The 22,323-nt window shown below is 40.0% G+C and overlaps 1 protein-coding gene across 3 annotated transcripts in view; it reads right to left on the bottom strand.

The window, feature by feature from the left end:
- cadm1b (cell adhesion molecule 1b) overlaps positions 1 to 22,323 on the bottom strand; it is a 140,385-nt gene that overhangs the window by 37,469 nt on the left and 80,593 nt on the right. For 2 of the 3 annotated variants that reach the window (XM_053320093.1, XM_053320094.1), the window contains exon 2: positions 4,829 to 4,849. In XM_053320093.1, coding sequence (XP_053176068.1) covers positions 4,829 to 4,849 — 21 coding nt within the window. Of the gene's footprint in view, positions 1 to 4,828; positions 4,850 to 15,988; positions 16,117 to 22,323 lie in introns of those variants that run through there. The other variant, XM_053320092.1, reaches the window with a different exon arrangement.

The raw sequence follows: 22,323 nt of genomic DNA, 5'->3' as shown, positions 1-22,323 counted from the left end.
TGTCTGGATATTTAGAGCCTATCAAATATTTATATTTCATACTATAGGGACGGCATGTCAGCACATGCACAGTGTAAAGACACGTGAATAGGCCGTGTAGATTGTCTGTTTGCAGCCATGTCTAATCTTTTTAATATAAGAGCTATGTGCAATGTTTGTCACTATTGATCTCCCCCAGCTCAGAGTGGGCCCTGTGAGTCAGTGCCAGATGGGCTGTAAGCTCTGCTGCCCACGAAGGTAGGGAGAGAGGAGAGGGTAGGAAGAAAACAAGACAAAGAAAGAGTGTAAGAAAGTGGCAAGTAGTACAGTATATATGGGCGGGGTGGAGGAGGGACGGAAGAAAGGGGGAGTTAAACAGAGAGGGAGAGAGAACATAGAGATGAGCCAAGCTGGATGCTGTTTTTGGTTAAGCTTTTTCAGAGCCCTCCATCTGAGGTTCCATGTGACCAATGTGTGCTCAGTGTGCTCAGCGGTTCTGTTCTGTATCTCGAGGAATAAAAGTGCTGTAAGCATTTGAGTCACTCTCTGTAAACTGGCACTGTTGCCACAGACAGGCCCTGGACCCTTGTCATCGTAACTTACGCCTCACACCAAACCCCCCCCCCCCCCCCCCCCCCCACAAAAAGCTTTGTTTCCCCTGTTTTCTAAGAGAAAGAAGAAGAGAATCAAAAGTCACCTTGTGCTATATTTATCTGGCAGGAGCCAAAAAAAAAACGTAAGGGGAATGGATAATACGTTTTAATGCCTCAGATTCACACCAGCAGAGTAACAACACTCTCAGCCACAGCCCCACAAAAACATCAAAAGCACATTTGCATGCCCGAGTTGTCAGACACCTCTATTGCATTCTGACATTTACAAAGTGGAGCAAAAAAAAAAAAAACACCTGCATTTTCAGATAGTGATAATGGGAATAGACAGCCAAACTAACATGATTCAAAATGAACTCTGTGAATGCGGCAAGCAATAAGAAATTAACCTCCTGTGGAGGAAAGCTCCTCAGACCTGTCTGATGCAATGAACTATCCATTTCATTCCACTCTGTTGCAAGGGCTCGTGGCCCAGGACAAAAGGAAGGTAATAGGTGAAAACAGACCCAGATCATGTTCAAAAATATTTTCGTTTACTTTTCCATATCCATCCAAATCCACAGATGTCTGTCTGTTACTGTTTAAGTTTGGGAGTTCTGGACATCATGTAACTTTAATACATGCATTTTGATTGGAGGAACTCTCCATTATACTTCTGTTGCGGTAGATGGCATATGTTTGATAGATGATGCTTTATGTTTGCTTCTCACACAATGCTTTGCCTTCAAAGATAGTTTAAAAAAACAAAAAAAACAAGTTGTATGGCCTCCTGACAGCCACTAGGGGGAATAAATATAAAATATATAAAAGTTAGGCCTTTTTATCTTCCTTTTCTTTTCTGTAGAAGCTCTGTAGAATCAAATGTTAGCTCCATTAGTTGGTTGACAACATTGTGTCTAGATTACTTTGTGTTTTTAGTGAGTCATTTAAAAACATATCACTGTAAAAAATCTTAAATACGCACTTAATGGTTACATACATGTTACATACATGTACATATTATCCTAAAACGCTGAGGCAAGACATGGAAATATAAGATTACAGCAGAGCCGCTAACATTACCCTATCACAGCAAGTGACCTGTAATCCCAGCCCCAAATCATTAAATCATATTGTTTCTTCACAGCTCACTAATGCATGTTATGAGGGTCAATACTTTCCTTTTGCCTGGGAGTTTGAACCACTAAATTAGAGAATGACTTAAGGAATGAGAGTGTATCAGTGTAACATTTTTTACCACCTAAAATTTTAAAAACGATTTGTGGAATACTTGAATTGTGAGTATCGAATCAAAACAATCTTTATTTGAAGTGCCAAAAAGTATTTTGTAATTTAAAAGTTTGTAATGATATAAACCGTGCTGAAGCTGTATACATATACTAAGCACTGCAGAAGAGGGGGTGAAAGCAATCTGAAGTGTTTTGATGTCTATTTTATTTCATCACTATAAAAGTAATATCTTTGGCAGTCAAAACAGCAACATAGAGCAGCCTCAAAGCAAGGTTATACTGCTCCCAATCTGTTGGACTGAGAGAAAGGGAATGCAATAGATAAATTATCCATAAGGTTTAGCAGCCCCAAGCAAGGTTGGTCCCCCTCCAATATCCTAGCCTAGGCTCATCTCCAATAAATAACGTTGCTGTGATTAGCAATCCCATCAAAGTGAAAACAGGCCACTTTGTGGAACATGGAGGGTTTTCGCAATTGGAGTAAACATTTTCAATTGCCTCGGCATCCTGGTCATGATTGGGTGCAAATGAGGAGAGGCAGTCATTAATTCTGGGTGGTGGGTGGGGATGGAGGGGGAGTGGGCAGAGGCATGGCACAGATGACTGGCTGATAAATTCACACTCATTCCAGCAGCTGTCTGGAAGAGTAAAGTGCCTGTATCTCTACACATGGCTGCCCTCCTGTTCCTGCATCACAACATACTGAATGAAACAGTCAGAGGGAAATACAGACCTTCAAAAGTCTGTGCGCTCTCTGAGGGGATGTACAATCTGGCATCAAGTGTCTGGCATAGAAGCTCGGCTCATCAGCCGTACTCAAAATGCAAAACAGCACCAACCCCAACCAATTTTAACAAAAGTTGACGAAATCAGGAAATATTATCAGACCGGCTCCTCCATCAGAAGTTCGGAGACAGGCACCTTTTGAATCAAGTTGGTTCTCCCTTTGAACTTTTCTCTCTTGTTTTGACATCAAAAGACATGAAAGGGGCAGCAAAAAGCAGGACAGCCAGCCCCCAATTCCTCTCCCTTGAGTCACCGCTGTCTGCAGCAGTCATGTCCTTTCAAGGAACAACCAGGACTATAGGCAGTCATTAACAATAAAAGTTTCTCTCTCTCCCGCTCTGATGCTGCCTTTTTACTGCTGTGTCTTTATCCTGCTCAGTCATTAAACCCTGATCCTCATGATGAAATGCTGTTTTAAGGATGTTCACAAGTAAGACGGAGTCTGTCTTAGGGTATAATTAGCTCTGTGCCATTTCTCCTAGACCCCTTGCAAGGGAAGGTTTCAAAAATTTCATACCCACTAATTTGACCATCTTTTTTCTTCTACACCAAAGATGAGGTCTTTCAGAAGCTCCGTGTAACTGATTGTATAATGATGGTGCAAAATGACTGGAAAATAAGACCGTTCGACCTGAGAAAAACATGTTCTCCTCTTCACCCGATTCAAATGTGACAAGATATGTGTTGTTTATTCTGATATGCATCAAATGATCAATATACAGTCTTATATAAAATCATTGGGTTCCACTCTCTCTAGAAAAGCTCCCTCCATGAATAGTTTATAAGTTGTACCTAATGACATGGTAAGGTAATGTGAACGATTAATATGATTTGGTTGCCAGGTTCCCTTTGACTGATTGGACTGCATGACCACTTACCTTCTGGAAACGAACTGGACTAAAATCCATCTATTTACAATTCATTGAGCATTTATTAATGATATATAAACCATTCATAAAGGCTGCCCTATTAGAAAGTGATACTTACCTCCCAAGGACTCATATCCTTGTGTACTATTCCCTTTTAAATGTCTGCATGTAAGTGTTATATTATTATTTATTATTAGGAGAAGCACCACATTTCAAGCTACATTTTTTCAGAAAGAGTGTGCCTGGCAATTTCTAATGTGTGGTTAAAAGTGTTGAATGTCCTTGGTAGAGAGTTACAATTTTTTGGCCTTAACAATTGTACAAAATATGACAAATGATTGGTAGTACTAGCCATTTTAATATGTTTTCTTACTTTTTACCCTATCTTGGCATCAGTTAAAATCAGATAATGACTTTTGATCATTCACAGTAAGCTCACACCATGTTGAAGAAAACACAATGAAGAAGTGAGGTGTTACTTGTTGTGCTGAGGTGTTAGTTTGCCGGTAGACATCGAAGGAAGGAGGAGATAGCTGCGCAGTCATAACTCAGCTTCCTGTCAGAGTCGATATGTTATACAAGCCAAATGTTGTTTGAGTATTTATGTTACTGTTATGAATTATTCTATTAGCAGTGGCTTTTGCTTTGTGAGTGATACATTTGTTTGTATAGATGAAATATGTGCGTAACTTTGAAGGTCATCATTGGTACTTTGTCGTATAGTCATGTTGACCTGAGTAAAAAGCTTATTAGTTGGCAGTCTGTTACTTTGGCTTGATACAGACACTTTGGCCAATTGTATTATATTGTTTGGTTTATATTTTTGTTTTTGCTACGGAAACGTTTTTGTTTTCCCCAAGATTCATTCCAGATGTGTACAAGGAAATGCTGTTGTTAAAGAACTGGATGTAAACATCTGACTTTGAGCAAATTTGTGAGTAACTTTAGTGATGCTGTAAGGAATACATACATACAATACAAAAAAACAAACTAAACTGGCAACCAAGTGGCCTGAACAGACACTGAAATCAACTTTTACATGTGGTGAAATATTGATTCATGAAATTAAAAATGTCTGCATCTGTGTTATGTGTGCTCCTCTCTCCTCCTTCCTAAAAAGAAAATACCATCATCAAAACTAACCATTCATGTAAATATGCACAGATGAACAGACTGGGATGGATAGCCAATCAACAGACACAGACACAGACACAGACACAGACACAGACAGACAGACAGACAGACAGACAGACAGACAGACAGACAGACAGACAGACAGACAGACAGACAGACAGACAGACAGACAGAAATAAGCTCTTCCAAATGAACAGCAGGTAGCAAAAAGAAAGAGTACCTGTCACGGTTTCAGCAGCTCCTGTTGCAGCCAGGCAGGGACGAGAGCAGAAAAGAAGAAAACAGACAGGTTGTGAGCAGACAGAATGCAAGTTGAGCACCATATTTCATTGGTAACAAGAAACGTATTCATCATTTCTAAACAGGAATGCTGAAATTCATTAAATTCAAGCTCCATATGCTATTCGTGTAATTTTCCAACCATCAAGACAAATAAAAAAAGGCTTCATATTGAGTCATTTTTATAATCCATCCATTTCTATTTTTCCACAGGTGTGTGCAATCGCGACATAATGAAGCATTTTTCTCTCTTCAGTCATTTCTCTGAGTGTTACATTGACATGGAAGAACAGAGGGAATACTGGACTTTGTTTTCTCCCCCATGTCCCTGATTTAGATTCTAGCTAGCCCAGCTCTGGAGCAGCCACTGCCTGGAGACACTCCCCTGGGATCCGCGGTGTATCCTGGAGAAGAGAGCACCCATTCGGAACAGTGCCCACCCAAACTGGCATCTCACAGGGCATGGGAGACTGGCATGTTCCCAAGTCCCTGCAGCAGTGCTCAGGGCCTGTACCCTCGGGAGAGCTTCCATCATTCATTGTCTACTATTCATAAACAACCCCCTGCACCCCCCTCACGCACATATCTCCTCCCCTGCCCTCTACTGCACATCCATATCTACATTTCTATATTTTAAACACCATCTTTTATTATACTGACATTACACACAGACTTTGGGCTTCTTTACTCTGTGAGCAATGTGAGCTTCAGTGCCGTATGTTGAAGTGACTGCTTGTCTCACTTGTCATTGCCGGCTTAATAAGGGTGTAAGGTATGACACATGTCCTTGTTATACTCCTTTGTGCATTTTCAATATGTCAGCAATTCCCTCAGGACAAAAAGTGTGAGTGACAAATCACACACACGATGGGAAACAAATTTTGAACATTGTCCAGGAGCCTGCTACAATAACTCACACGGTTTAAGTCTCGGCTTCTTTAAAACTTTGAGTGTCAGTCGAAACTTTGTCTTCATCATGTCATCATTCAACATAATGAGGCTTCTGGGGAAATTCAACATCAGCTGAAAGTGATTTGAACAAAAAGAAGCCGCGAGTGATCAAGGTTGATAGCCAGACTGAAACTCAAGCTTGAGTGAGCACACTGTAGTAATATTACTGCTTTAGGATTCAATTTCTTTACGCACTCATAAAGAAATCAGGGCACCGACCTTTAATTTGAAAGGAAATAAAGATACCAAATTAAACAGTCTAAGAACCAGGAGTTGTGATCCTTCCCCATACAGGGATCTCTGTCTCCTGCTTTAAAGCATACACACAGGCAATGTCTGCCAATAAATTAATACATTCATTTATTGCTAAATGTCTATTAATAACTGAAGGAATGAGACATTAAAGAACCAGTGTGACCAGGATTTGGTGGCATCTAACATTGAGGTTGCGGATTGCAAACAAATGAATACCCCTCCCACCTCCCCTTGTAGAGTGTATGGAGAACTGTCAAGAAACTCAAATCTCTTGAGCCAATGTTTGGTTTGTCTGTTCGACTATGCCTCATACTGAGGTAACAAAAATACAACAATTTCATTTTTAATGGGATAATGCGCTAATTAAAACAGAATTATGAATATTATATTCCATTTCTGCTGAGTCTGTTCCACTAGATGGCACTAAATCTTACAAATGTGCCCTTTAATAAGGAGTAGATAATGCAAGAAAAGAATAAAACATGAATATAAGATCTATAAATGATGAGATTAACTCAGCACGTAGTTGGCGATAGTGAATTGAAGTATGTGGTTTAGAGTTATAAAAAGAACGGCAGGACACTAGGTGCAATAATCAACTTCTCTAAGGGAATTATTTCTATGTGACATCAACTCTTATCTCAGAAAGATATGGATTCTGCCTACTCATTGGAGCATTGAGATAAGTCTGTGTCAGCTGATTCAGAAGCTGTGTCCGCACTGCACAACAACTACACATTGTTTAGACAGAACTAAGTGTGTACTATTGTGAAAATAATTTACATGAGGTGAAAATGGCTTTCTCTCTGACTGGCATGGTGGTTCGGGTTACTTTGTCAGCCACATACACTCCTTACACAGCACAGGGTTTTTTATTGATTATATTGGTTATTCTATCAGTAAAACCCTGACTATCACCGCTTTAAGTGAAAAAAATCCCTCCAGATGACACCTAGTTCCCCAAACAAGCCAAACACACTCTGACAAACAAACTCCACTGTCAGAAGGGAAACTGACAACAAATAAAGTAAATAACAAAACCAAATCTCTGTCTGGAAGCGGGTGAAACAACAGGCAGGAGGCCCTGTTTGAACTAATATCACAGAGAGCGAGTAGGAGTCTAGAAAAGAAGCTGCGTGTGTCACTGACTCTCTGCGCTGGAGTTCCCGCCAAAGAGGCTCCCTGCCCCGCTGAACATCACGCAGGCTGACCTACAATGGTGACACTTTATATTTTTTTCATGTCTGGGACATATTCCACAGATATAGACATTAAAACTGTTATGAAAGTATAATGTTCCTGCTATAATGTGAATATGACTATATCATCAATATGAACTGATCATTTTCACTTCTACATGCTGAAAACCGCATGTGTCATGTGGGAAAAATAATTGAAATGCAGAATCTCTAGGTGGCATGCTGCTGCAGAAAGCAAAAGGTTCCATAAAGGATGCGTGCTGCTCATACAGGCTCATCCACGGTGACATCTCAGTGTCAGGCTTCGCTCTGACGCAAAACAGGTGCCAAAACTTTAAAAATACTGTAACAACAGGACCATTGTGGTACAATATATAAAAAATGGTTCCTTCAGTTTGTAACAGAGGTGCAAGCTGAGGCTTATTTTAGAATAAGATTAAAATGCATGCATACTTTAGGCTTGGAAGCAAAAGAAGAATAGAGAACATAGCAGAAGTTAAACTATAGCAGAGTTTGGTGAGTTTAGATGAGAACCAGTCAGACGAAAGAAAGTTCCTTTTATCAGCTAGCAAAAGTAGGCTGAGTTTTGGGTGTGGAGAGGCACTTCACGCCAAAATCCCTAATGAATATTCATTTCTTTGTTCTCAGGGGTAAACATGGTTTGGGACTTTTCTAACTAAAAAATGGCTGTTTATCCTTTGTGATTAAAATGGCAGCTTATATTTCCTGACTTTAGGGAATAAATTCAACTTTACACATGAAAATTCACATATTTTAGTCCTTCACTATGATTAATTGTGATAACTGTGATAAAATTGTATGTAATAGTGTATTGTATAAAATATTCAGAAAACACATGGCATGGCAGCAGGTCTTAGTTCAGCATGTCATTCAATCATTCAGCATGACATTTGTGACTAATTAACTGTCAAGGTGATTCTATTACCAATGCAAAGAGGTTAAACAACACTAATTTGGTCACACAATAAAAATAAAATATTGTCTTACACACCATATTTGTAAAAAAAATGTCACTTTCCACAGTCATAAATGGCAGCACAGTCATAAAGTGACCTCATACTGCATTAAATCTACAAATTTGGCTACAGTGGTTGGACCATCTTAGTCAGTCATCAGTCTCTGAGAAGATTGGGTGCACCAGTGCTTGGTCTGGCCAGCCTCAACTCTGTCACCCCCACTGTGAGAGGTGTAGCAACACAACAATACCCACCATGTCTCTTTGTGGAATTAAAGAAAGGGATTGTCCTCACTAAAACACCATATGTGTCCCAGTCTAACCAGCCCGTAGGACAGCTCATAATGAGGCTTTTGAGCTGCTTTAATTGCCAGGTAATTATAATGTTGTAGCAACATTATGTAAATGACTCATTATCATCTTGTATATGTAGTAGATCTGCCCTCATTTTATGTTACTTTGTCAGGAGTGTAACCCAGAAAAATGTATCACTGTGATACCAGGGCATCTCAGTGTTTAATCTTGTCAACAGAGACCTATATCTAAACAGAGAGACTTGTGATATAGTGTAGTGACACCTTCCCTAACTCTTCAGTATGGGCAACTTCCTGCTGGTGGCCTCTGAAGGGGCTATAAATAGCGTTGTGGTGGCGCCGTGTCTGCTGTGCTCCCCTTCTCTCCTCAGTACCTGCAGCACATTAGGTAGAAGTTATGAGGTGCCAGCTCGCCTGTGATTAGATGTCATGGCTGTCGCTCTGCTTAGACAGTGCTGATAGACAGATTTCTGGGGAAATGCGTGTGATGGCATTCGCACGAGTAGCAGCCATTGCACCAATCTGTCAATCACCCAGGATGAGAGCAGGCAGGCCAACCGTCCACCAAATAATGTCTGTCCTTGTCTCGTCACCTCTTCTTCTTTTCATCCCAATCTCATCCTCCTGTTCCACACAATGAGCAGTATTATGTTCAGAGAGAGAAAAGTGGAACATTTCCTGCTTTTCCACCTACAGGGATGCCATATTTTCAGCTAGAAACACGCATTGTGAACATTTGAAAGGGCATATACTTGTAGTGCATTATGTGTTCTATAAGAGGTGAGGCTCTAAGTGTTTGGGCATTCAGGCAAAGGGTTCAACCCATTACCACCCCAATGAATCCATAATAATCTGCACTATTTTTTATTCGCTGAGGCAAACTAAGATCTCAGGAGACAGAATGTCTGTATGCTTAGAGTGGCACATAGCCGCTCTCTCTCTCTCTCTCCATCGTTACTGCTCAGTAAAAGCAGTGGGGTAACACTAATGAGGCAACATTTCTTCTTAGTACTAGTGTGATGCCTTTGAATTAATGTTCTTCCTTTCAGGTAAAACATTCCCTAGCTTATTTATGCTCATGATCTGCAGCGTGTTACATGTCAACCTAGTGTGTGATCGCGCTGTGTAAGAGGACACAACAGGGTTGTATGCTGGAACTCAGTAGTTCCCCATAGAGATCCATATTGGTTACTTTTGTGCGCGTGTGTCTGGCATGATGCTGTCTTACTGTGTGAAGCCCACTGTGTTTTGATTTAATTAGATGGATCAGAGGTGGACTTCAGACTCTTTTTCTTCAAGGAAATCAGATGGAGAAGCGAGGTCCAGCAGAGTGGACCCCGTAAACACAGACAACTTGTGGGGTCAGGATTTTCACAAAAGACAATGATCAAAGAGCTTAAAAAGAAAAAGAAAAAACACTGTATGCTGGGGGCATAGGCATAGTTATTCTTAACACACCAAAAATAATGTAAATTATTATCTACAAACATAGTATGTAAATGTCCTTTATTTAGTAAATGGCAACTATTACCGGTCCAGCAAAACAATTAGCATTTTCTGGAGATTTCAGCCATATGACAAGGTCTTTATCAGCAGATGCAATGACCACATTCTCCATGACGACTGGGCACACTCCCTACTAGAGCTGAAATGATTAACCAGTTATTCAAACTACAGACAGTTAGCCTAATTGGGCCAGTTTAGACATTTTGTCCATTATTTTCTGACATGTTATTGACGATTAAGTCAGATTAATCCATTGTGATGAAGACCACAACATGAAGTTAAAAGCTCTCAAAAAGCTAGTAAATCAATCTTAATTGCTTAATATTAAGACCAAATTGAACAAGAAGTCATAAAATTGCAGTACAGATACATATTCAAAACCAGCAACTGACAAACTAATTTACTAACTAACTTTTTTTTGTCTAACTTAGGCATTTATTGTATTATAATTTAACATGCCTCCATTGACTTGTTTTGTCCTACTGTAAAAAAATGCTGTTTTGTGCACTCTTTAATCACAACTGTAATTTAGTTGCATTTTATTCAGACTCTTGACCTGCTGCTTTTATTATCAGCTCTCAGGTACAACTTAATCCAGACCCAGCTGTCAATAAGATATCAGAAATGGAGAGAAACAGAGATATCACCCGTAAACACCACTGGGAATATTCAGATTAATTCTCTGCAGAGTCAACTGAAACATATTAATCAGGTAGGTTTACAGGAGATGCAAAGTATGTTCCTGCTCGATAAACTGTAATAAAAAGGAGATTTAGTAAATATCCCCTCAGAGGAGGTTAATTGCTCACTGTTAATGGAATGTGCTTTGTAAGCTTCCAATCTATGGCCTGGATGTTTGTGTTATACTCATGAAAAGCCAGGAGGACACATGTAGCTGAATACAGCTTTTACTCTGAGAGATTAAAGGATAATCCTTCAGAAATGCTGGCAGATAAAAACAGCTATATTGAATTTGGTAGCCTGTCTCCTCTAAGTAAAGTGCTATGGGCATCTACAATTGCACATAAATAACAATTGATGGATGTTGTTATGAATAAAAGGCTCAAATTAAGTCACTTGAGAATTTGAAAACAAAACAAGGTGTGTAATCCTAACGTGTACCAGATTGGATCCTGTCACTCACAACACACATGAAAATGTCTTTGCAGCTGACAAAAGAAAGAAGAAGCAGCAAATAGCAACCAGCCACTTTAATGACACCTCTGTACAGATGAGGTAGTGTTCAGCTTTCGCAGTCGTGTCAACAAAAAAGGGAGAGCGTGAACACATTTCTAACTACTGTAGGTGCCAGGCTGCTGTTCCACACAGACTCACATGACAGACATGAAGCTCTCCCTGTTACACAAATAAACTGCATCAAAATGCAAAATAAAAGTGAATAAAGTAGGCAGCGGGTGCTTAATATCCCAGTGACACATCTATCAAAAGGTAATTTGACATAATGAAAGAAGACTACTTTATAAGGCAGGATGTCTCAAATCAACATAATATGAAGCAGGAAGAGCATTATAGTAACAGACTATTAAGTCATGCTGATTGTGACAAATGCAGTGACTTCAGAGGTCTATAAATCACTGACCAACTGCATTCCCTAGGAGGTACAATGATTTCCTTTTCCTACTAGGCACAATCATCCACTCTGTTATGTTAACAAGACTGGTTGACTGATCATGGACTTAAGTGCAGCAGCGGCTGTGTGCTGTGCACCCAAAACATCCAGCAGAGAGAGATTGTTGCTTAAAGCAGAGGCAAAGCTTAACCTCTGGCAAAGTGACACATCACATCTCATTCAGATTGTCTATTTCGGGTGACGCTGTATCTTTTGTGTTGTTCTCTTCAGAGGCAGCAGGCACTGCGAAGCCTCTTTTCAGCCCCGGCTTCAGTTTTTAAAAGAAAGTTGCGGCAGGTGCACTGCGTTTGTTACCACAGGAGAGAAACTGAAGCTGTGATTCAACACGCAGTGGTGCCCACATCAAAACATACGCAGAACGTTTCGAATCAAAGCCTCCAAAGAGTCTTGAGGGGTTTTTTTTCCTATTCTGGAGATGCTGTAACACCTCAACTATAGCGTGGTCTCTTGCCAGGAAATCTCACATGAGCAGTGTAGACAGAAGCAATGGTGTGTTTGCTTTCTAGCCTGTCTGCCAGCATATCTGCTTACTCACTATGAATGTGCGTACATGAATGTGTGTGTGTGTGTGTGTGTGTGTGTGAGAGAGAGAGAGGTAATTAGGACATTAGGAGAAGCTTCTGACAGGCTTGTCATCGCCACAGCCTGCCCAGTGGAAAGGAGGTGGTCAGAGGGGTAAGTGGGGGTCCGGCAGGGTCAAGAGACAGCTGCTGCACCACCACTCACTGTCTGGAAGCTCTCAGAGAATATTAAACCACCGGGGCCTCAGCCAAGACGCTCCCTCATTTATGGAATACACAAAGCCTTTTCAGAAGGAGGTAGCCACTAATTTATGCCGCTGTTATAAAAGTGCTATTGTTTTTCATCCTGAAACATGAGAATATAAACATAAAAAGACTAAAATAAATGGCGATGGCATGGAGGTAATTGAGGTTATTTTGTAAATCAGAGAATTTAAAACGCACTGATTGTCGCTCTCATTTTTACACTTAATGCATTTTTTTATTTTCCATGATGATAAATCTGTGTGGTCTTCTGCCTCCTCTGTCTGCAGCAGAGAGGCTCTATTATTACAATAGGAGACACATTAAACATATCCCCCAAGGCTGATGACCTTGGTGATGACATACCATTAATTGTATAGATGGATTATTATCATCACAACAATAACATGGCTGCTTTTCTGCTCCACTCTCCTTAACACCTGTGCCCATTCTCTCGCTGCCTCTGCTCATATACTCATAATCACACCTATCAGCCCAAAACGTTAACTGCATCCGGGGACGCTAAACACGTCCATTTGTTTGCAGTTGTAATGTCTTTTGTGCGCCTCAATCAGGCACCTGTCAGACACACACCTGCTACCTCAGTGCTAAGAGAAAAGGCAGAGGGAAGGCCTTTTGTTTCCTCACAGAGTTTATAATCAGCACGTTGTTTCCAATCTTCTTCAACCATTTTTCAATTTCCCATTTCCCTTTTCTCAGTCAAATCACTGCTATCAATCAGGTGCGTGTTTGAGAGGAGAGAGCGAGAGTGAGAGAGTGTGTGTTAGCGAGAGAGAAAGAGGGGGAAGTTCCTTGATGGAACCATCTCCAGCCCTAGGCCTCATTAGTCAGAGACTGCAGGAGGAAATGTGTGTGTGAATGTGAGCGGTGGACACGTGTGTGTGTGTGTGTGTGTGTGTGTGTGTGTGTGTGTGTGTGTGTGTGTGTGTGTGTGTGTGTGCGTGTGATAAAAATGAATACTGGTAGAGTGTGTCTGTCAATATGAGGCCATTTAACATTTCCCATTCCATCCAAATGATGCACAGCGGACATTATGCTCTCTATTTGAGTTCCTCTAAATGGATACTCAACCCAGTAAGTTCTATTATATTTTGCCCTTTCCCTCCACTGTGCTTACTATTATCATGACAGAGGATGACCTATAACGTCTAAAAACAATTTCTGTGCAGCCATGACAACATCTTCTCCATATCAGCATGCCATGATGTCAAAACATCTCAGAAATGAATGCACTTGACTGATGTCCCAGTCAATACGAATCAAACCATAACAGCTCCATAGGCACAAGCCATATTGATCTAATGTGAGCTTGTGTGAGCTGTGAGTTCACACTGCATCAACGTCTCCGAAGGGAGTCGACGTAGTAGCTTTGATAGTGTGTTTTCTCTAGACACACCGACTATTACAATACAAAGTCCCCTGTTAACATTCATGAGGCACAAATTAGGCAACAAATACAAACAGTGAAAAAAGGATGAGCAAACACAACAAGTCCAGATTATTGCCAACGTGGCAATATGCTCGATGTTTTAGCGAGTGTATTGATTATAAAAGAGATCTATTTGAAGTGGCCATACCAAATGGCAACTATAGTAAATTCACAATGGCAGGATAATATACGGCTTCACTGCATTCATTTATTCACAGCTTGACATTTCCTCCCTTCCACAGAGTGTGCTCTAACTGTGTGCCAATGGCCACATCATTTAGACTGGACCCGCATGAATATTTAACATTAGCGCCTGGCTCGTAGCTCACAGAAAATGAATTATTTTTAGTGGGCTTTGCAGAGGCACCGTGAAAAACCCTCACTCTGGTGATGAATCGCTGGAGAGTTTATGTTGTATTAAGCAGGCAAAACAAATAGCTATCAATCATTTGAAGCTTTCCATGCTCGCCAGCTACACATCCCTTCCCCCTTTCAGCGATTCTGCTGGTTTCAGAGGGATCAGCTGCCAGTCTTGGCTGTGTAAAAAAAGGGTCAGCCTTGGGTTCATTGGTGTTTGTTGACAAGCCCTCTCTGGAAGTGGAATACAGACTCAGGACATGTTACAGTAAGAAACTGTCCTCCTGCACACTTAGGTACATTTAAATAATATATAGATATATGTCTTACAAAATAAATTGGTTTAGCTCGTCATGCTTTACAACAGTTTGCAATCTTATTTTCATAATCCGTAATCCAATTTGATTTAACTGCGAGTAACTGCAAGCTACATTTTGCAAGCTCAGTTCCTGCTACGAGATTTAAGTGTGGGAAACATCCGCTGAGAATGGAAGAAGCTCAATAAAATATGTGTCAAATCAATGAGCAAACTATACACGTATGTTTAAACTGCATCTAACATCTTAAATACCACTGTCCCACTGGTGGACCAGTCAATACAAATTCATGCTGTGTAGCCCTGTTCAAACCCACAGAATTTTCTTTTAAATTCTTGCCAAGATCCCAAAGTATCCAAAGACACTAAATATTTCAGGCTGGATTTTTGTGGAAATGTGTATAAAATTGTGAATAAGACATCTAGAATATTTCCAGTTCATTGAATGGCGAAGCTACAAAAACAGAATCATGGGTTTGAATATTTCACTGTGTATAGCTTCAGTGAACAGTTGGAAAAACATTTTTTCCAACCTTGAGCTTATTTGACTGGAAATTAAAGAAATTGAATAAAAAAGGGGATAAACCTGGTGCATTTTCACAACTGTGCTATACATATTTTGCTGCATACAAATGTGTACTCATGTGTATGTTGTTTAATGAAAGAATCACATCAAAAACCAACAACACATGCATAATTCTGCATCTTTACAAGCTATTTTTCTTGCAGATTTATTTAGAAACTGAGTTTGGAAAAGGTTTAGAGGTTGTTGTTTTTTTTTCCTCAGCAAAGATCAATACATATAAAAGATTGTTAAGAGTTTGTCCAATGACTAAATCATGACTAAACTTCTTCACTTAAAGTCTCCATCAAGAAAAGACCTATTGAGTCTTGTCAGGTCACTGTTCAAGGCCAGTTGTACAAATGTGTGAATCTTACAAATATATTGAGTTTCTCGTATAAATAGGAAGAAAAATAAACCTTCTGCTCCTGCAAAATTAAGAGGGCTATGAGATCAAACATGTGCATAAAAAAGTAGTTCTTATAGATGATTAAATCAGCTCTTCATGCTTCTCTTACCTGCTTTGAGTAGTTTTATTTGATTGGCTAAGTCATTACCTTAACATTGGTTAATTGCTAGTTAATTTACCTCTCAAAGCAATCATATAACCCTTTAGTCTGCCAATCAGTAATTTAAAAATCATGCATTAATTCAGACAGCAGAAATACATGCATACACACACACACACACACACACACACACACACACACACACACACCACTGAGTGCCTAAAATACCTGTATGACACACTGAGTTGAAAGAATCTTGGATTACTTGACAGTTTCATTAAAACAGATTACCGTGACCCTGAAGTTTTAATCTTCCAGATAAAGTGAAGCTGTTTTTACACCCATCCTCAAGGATACACTTCATTTCCAACAACATCCAATCTGAGATGAGATTTGGCCTCTCTCAAATACAATCTGAATTGCTTCAAATGATTAAACAGAAACTGGCAGGTTGAACAGAGCAGAGCAGAGTACAACTCGTCCACACAGCCACTGGCAACTGTGGACACAAGATTGAGGGTAAGATATCTGTGAGTAGCCTGGCACCTGAGTCAGAGAGATAGTCCTGCTTACTTGGGGAGGGGGGGTGGGGGTCAAATTGGAGACAGACTGGGTGGCTTTGCCTGTGTTTTCCCTTCAGGTTAATATTTTATGGATGTGCGATACAGTTCATATGACAGTTCGGGATGACTGAGAGTCGGCGTGCAGGCGGCAAGAGTTCAGCGATTTATTAGAAGGGAGGGAGTGTGGCACCAGGGAGAGTGAGGCTGAATCTGAGAAATGTGTTAGTAGCTGTTAATGTGAGGAGTCTGGAAATGACTAAAGTTTGTTCTCGTACGCACAAGCATCCACGAGTGTGTGTGTATGTGTTAGATGAGTGAGTGCTATCTGCAACCTGAGCCCATTAAAAAGCAGAGGCACCGGCAGTACAGATGTGTCTCTCTCTGAGCCCAACATGAAACACAGGAAACGGCCTCTTTGATCATTACCTACCTGTCAGTCTGCCCTCCATAGGGACCGCCTGTTACGACTGCTGATGTGCCGCACTGACAGGCCAGAAACACACATGCAAACTCAAACACATTGAGAGGAAAAAAAAAGCAACTCCGCTATGAGTCTGACTGGTGTCGACATTCAAACTCATCCCCAAGGAGGTATAACCATGACGACCAGTAGTGTGGGCAAAGCGCAGGTTTATTATTCTATATTTGGATTCCAATTAGCCTCACTGACTGTGAGCCTTGCTGGGGTTTACATTTGCTTTCATACCAATTGGCAATTTAGTCACCAATCCCTATGACTGTATGTTTTTTGAATATGGGCAGAAACTTGCCGAAGCATCAAAGGGAGACCATATCTAGAAGAAGTAAGTCAAAGGAAAACAAGTTTGCCCAAGTTCATTTGTGTTTGACTTACGGCCTAAAGACTATTTTCGTAGACAAAAGGAAGAATATGCCAAGTGACATATACTGTAGATAGCGTGAGAGCTGGGAAATCTATAAACATATTCATACTGTGCATATTTCAAAAGCACTGTTTATTTTCAGTGAATTTTAAATGTAACATCTGAACTGCATATGGACATTTTTTCTTTCCTTTTTGCAGCTTGGGTGACTAGTGCTGCTTTCCCTACTGAACCTTCAGTAGTTGTAAACTTGCAGCAGATTTAAAGTTAATATTGGATGATGCTACAAAACCCACAATAACATTCAGTTCAGCAATCTTTTTAATTACACGTTATTAACATTGTCTTTCTACAATACCTGCACTTCGCAACTACAGCATGGTTAAGGTTAGGAAAGATCATAGTTGAGATGAATCAAAAGGTCTGATGTAAATTCTAATGGCTAATGTGCTACACGTCCAGCCACTACCCCACCTTCTACAACTTACAATCCATCCAGCTACATAAAAGGCACCCTGTTTAATGCACTGGCAATGAAATTAGCACTGAACATAAAACGTGTTTGATGTTGGCATAATACCCAGGGTTACTGGGCTGGACATTTTACAATTTAAAACAATCAACAGCTACATCTCTGCACTGCAGGTTTCTGTTTTGAGCTGAACTTCAGGATTTCAAGATTTCCTTTATTACCATTTTCATTATGCACTTCCATACAAAAGAAAATTAAATATTGTTTACTTTAAAAGACAAGAAAAAATTATGCGAAAAATAGCAATCTAAAACTTTAGATTCATTTAAGGAGGTATCATAGAGTATCATAGAGTTATCTCTATAAACACTATAAAAACCTAAATAGGGTAGGAGCTGGTTGAGGGAGATCGCCTGGTTAAGTTGCTGTTGGCTATCTTTTATGTAATTTCCAGTAAAGAAACATTTAAATATCACAATATAAAATGTGTGCTTTCTTTTGAAAAAAAGTACAAACAGAAGTAGCAAGTACTCCTACTCTTCTACTGGAGTGGTTACGTCTCCAGTCTGATCTTGGGTGCACAGCAGGTTTGTTAACATGATGTAACAGAAGTGCAAATTTAACAGATTTGGTGTGGACAGAGAGCATGCAGTGTTGTGTGAGGCAACGTGATAGTTGGATGCTCACTTACTTTTTGGACTCAGTGTGAGCACCACAAACTAAATTCCTATTTATTTCCATTGTATTGGGGTGGAGGTGAAAATCTGGGAAATAATACCTAAACATACTTGGCTATAAACTACTAGGGGCAAGTGATAAAACATACTTTTTTGCAACTGACTTGTAAATTACCATATAATTCTATGCTACTGCTGCAAAGGCCAATATCAGCTTGATATCTGGATTCAGCCCTCATACTGTGCAGGAGCTTGCTGCCTTTGACTAACTTGAAAACTAACTTTACTAACTTACTCCCAATGCGAGACAGTCTAAAAGTGTTCTAAAATATGGTATCTGCACTGTGGGTTAACAACAGTTGGTCAACACTTTCAAAAAGAAACCTTTAGAGGCTCAGCTTGCTAAGCTTGTTAGGGGAATATCTGCACCTTCATGATCAGTCAAACTGTTTCTAAATCCTCGTCCCCTCTGCTGCCTTTGTCGTTCTTCTCACCACAGTCCCTGTTTGCTCTTGTTCTCTGATATTTCTGTCACCGCTGTTTCCCGCTTCCATAGGTTAAAGATACCTCTTTAATCTTCATGTGCCCCCACTGGCACAGAGTGTAAAATAAATGAACAATATAATGCAACAGCAAGTATACACACATTTATATGCAGCATCGTGTTTGTCTGTGTTTCTATTTCAAGCGAGTTTGACTTCGTTGTTAGTGTTCCACCCACATGATTTAGGGTGGTCACATTTGGTTGCAGCAATTTACACAGTTTAAGTTGTAATGGCTTTTCCACATATATCTCAGAAACAGCTAAGACACCTTTGTAACTACTTTGGGGATGCACTGTGCGACCATAGCTCCAACACCATTAGCATACATTGTCCTGTCAATTTTAAGGTAATGTTTGCAGCTTATTCTAATAGCAATGAGTCAATTTGCTTTGAGAGTAGGATGAGAATATGAGTACAGAGGGAACATGTGGCTATGATGTTGTGTGGTTTCGGGCAGAGACGTGATATTGTATGTGCCAAATCTCCTGATGCAGTCTCACATAATGTCATCTCTGTCATGCTCCAGATCAGAGCTTTAGATCTTGCAGCACAACATCAAAGACTCCTCACCAATCAAGCGCATGCCAAGTTAAACCAGAGTCCAACAGACTGACAGACTCACACATATTCACAGGAGTTCATTGCATCTGTGCGGCTATACAGCACACTGTGTCTGTACCTTCAAGTCAGCAGACATACTAATATGATCACATCACACAAGCTTCACTTATCTCTGCCTGCACTTCCAACCTCCGATAAAGATGTATATCTATCATCACTGCTTAAACTGTCTGTGTGCATTTAAAAAACACAGTGTATTTTTACAGATATCATACTTTGTAAATAATGCAGTTTGTCATGTGTGTGCACAGGGATAGAGGAAGTATTCAGTACCTTTACTTAGAGCTGATCTGATCAATACTTTTTATGTTAACAATGAATCAAATGACTCTGTTTAATGTGAGTCGCACACACTGAACACACAGTGATTATCATTGAATCAAACTGTTACAGGTTTTAATATCTTAATCTTCCAAGTAACAGCTGTCAAATAAATGCAGAAGAGTAAAAAACAAACTATTTTCCCTTTAAAACTTCATTCTTCAGTAACTTCAGTCATTTTTGTTTGTTATTTTGTGGGTAGGTTCCCATTTAGCTTGTCTTGATAATGTAGATGCATGCGGTTGACATTCTTGTCAATGGTTTCAGGCTATTCCATTAATCTACAGGGTAGTGTAATGTGCCAAGAAAACAGCAGTTCAGAAAAGGCAACAAAGAAGGAGTGTCCAAGCTAGTAAATATGGACAACAATGCAGGATTTAACATACTTTTAACATCAACTTTGCAAATGTTTTATAAGGAAGGACAATACATTCAACACATTTGTAAGGCCTCAATGATAGCTTTTGTTTGTTTATAATAAAAAAAGTGGATACCTTTAAGCAAAGTGCTATAATGATTGTACTTAGTCTCCAGCACTGCTTGTATCCTGCTGGGTATCAGTTGCAAACCTTCAATATGTATCCAGATATGATTCACACTTCTGAACTGTAAGATGCTGACTAAATATAAGCAGCTGTAAAAGAACTTTACTCAGAAGAATTAATAATTGTCAACATTTTGATTAAATCAGGAAATCTTTGATCAAAAATAAGTAATAACAAGATTTATAATCGGACCAGACATTCAGTTCTAGCTTTTGTTAGTGGACAGTCTTAAACCAGGTGTCATCACTAATAACAATAATAAAATGTGAATGTAGGATGTTGCACAGCGATGGTTCTTGCCGGAGGAGGAGGTGATGAACACAGAGGAGGTGATGATCTTAGAGGAAATAAAGAGAGTCTGCTAATCTGTGGCACAACACTGCTGACACCTTGTAAGATTAGGAACGCCTCTCAGTCTAAATCAGTCCTCTATCTGCATGCTTAGTGCCATTACTTGCTTTGTGGGGTACTAACCTCAGGGGTGCATTGCCCACACAATGGTAGCTGCCAAGCTACAGAGAAGCATCACACAAACTCACACACACACACACACACATGTACGTTTATGCACACAGTCATGTAGAAAGAGAAGAAGATGAATCAAATATGATGATTAACAGGGAAAACTCATCAAAATCCTTATAGAAATGGTCTGAATGTTGCTTTGGGCTGATATCACTGTGGAAACTCCCCAGCACTCATGAATCACTACTCAGGAGTTCCTTCTTTCAAATTTAACTGCAATGCGTTTATCTCAGGTTCAACCATACTGCTAATACAGCAGGACAGACTGTTAGGGCTGTTTGATGACCATATAAAATGGCATCTAAGGGGATTTTTATGCCTAAAACTGAACACACTGGTGAGATTGTGAATTCCAGGAAGATCGGAGCTATGCACAGGGTATTGTTTGCTTTGGGCAGGCAAGAATGCCACTGGAATGCCAGTGTAAATACCCGGATTTTGTCAGTTCTCTGTGCTGCTGTTTGGGATCCAGAGCAACTGCAGGATCAGCATCAGAGAACATTTTCATCCCTCAGCTTACAGACCTACTGAACTGCAGCTCTACATCCTCTTCCAAGCTTCCAAGCGTTACTTCCCCACAACTGCTCCTTAAATTTGATTTGTGTACAAGGTGAAAGGATCGCAGTTTGTTGGCTTGGGATTTTTTTGCCTTTTGTTGTGATATGAGGAATTAATGAAATACTTATTGGGTAGCTTGTAGTAGAGAGCAATAAAATAAAATGACAGGAGGATATTTTTTCAGCATCAATTCAATTGAAGTCGACCCAGTTGATCTTGCAGTAAACAAAATCACATATCAAAACCAGTTTATCAGTTTAACCCTAAACCGATAAACCCTAAACCCTTAGACAGGAGCTAAGACAGCCTGTTAGAGACAGAGGCTGAGCTGAGGGGAATGGTAAATGGTAAATAGACTGTACTTATATAGCGCCTTTCTAGTCTTTGCAACCACTCAAAGCACTTTACATTACATCTCATTCATCCATTCACACACATTCATACACTGATGGCAGGAGCTACCACGCAGGGTGCCAACCTGCTCATCAGGGGGAATTAAACCATTCATTCACATTCATACACCGTTGGCGCAGCAACGGGAGCAATTTGGGGTTAAGTGTCTTGCCCAAGGACACATCGACATGTGGACTGGAGGAGCGGGGAATCAAACCACCAATCTTCCAATTGGAGGACGACCGCTCAACCTCCTGAGCCACAGCCGCAAAAAGGGCCAGTATAAAATAAATAAGGAGTTTTTTGAAACTGTGAATCATGCAAAAATACTCAAGTGGAGTCCAGGAATAAAAATCTAGAGCTGGAAATGAGCATAATAGGTCCTTTAAATTTGCACCTTCCCACTCTGCTTTGTATTTAAGAGATGCCGAGTACTACAGCTGATTTTTAAAATTTAATTACCAGAGTCAGTTTCAACAATGCAAAATACCTCACATACAACCTGGCAATAACACAGGCCTGTATAATGAGGTAAAATAAAGGCTAAATGAATCCAAATCAGAG

Source organism: Scomber japonicus, chromosome 6, assembly GCF_027409825.1.
Source record: "Scomber japonicus isolate fScoJap1 chromosome 6, fScoJap1.pri, whole genome shotgun sequence".
Classification (NCBI taxonomy): domain Eukaryota; kingdom Metazoa; phylum Chordata; class Actinopteri; order Scombriformes; family Scombridae; genus Scomber; species Scomber japonicus.
This window is presented reverse-complemented; position numbering and strand designations above follow the sequence as displayed.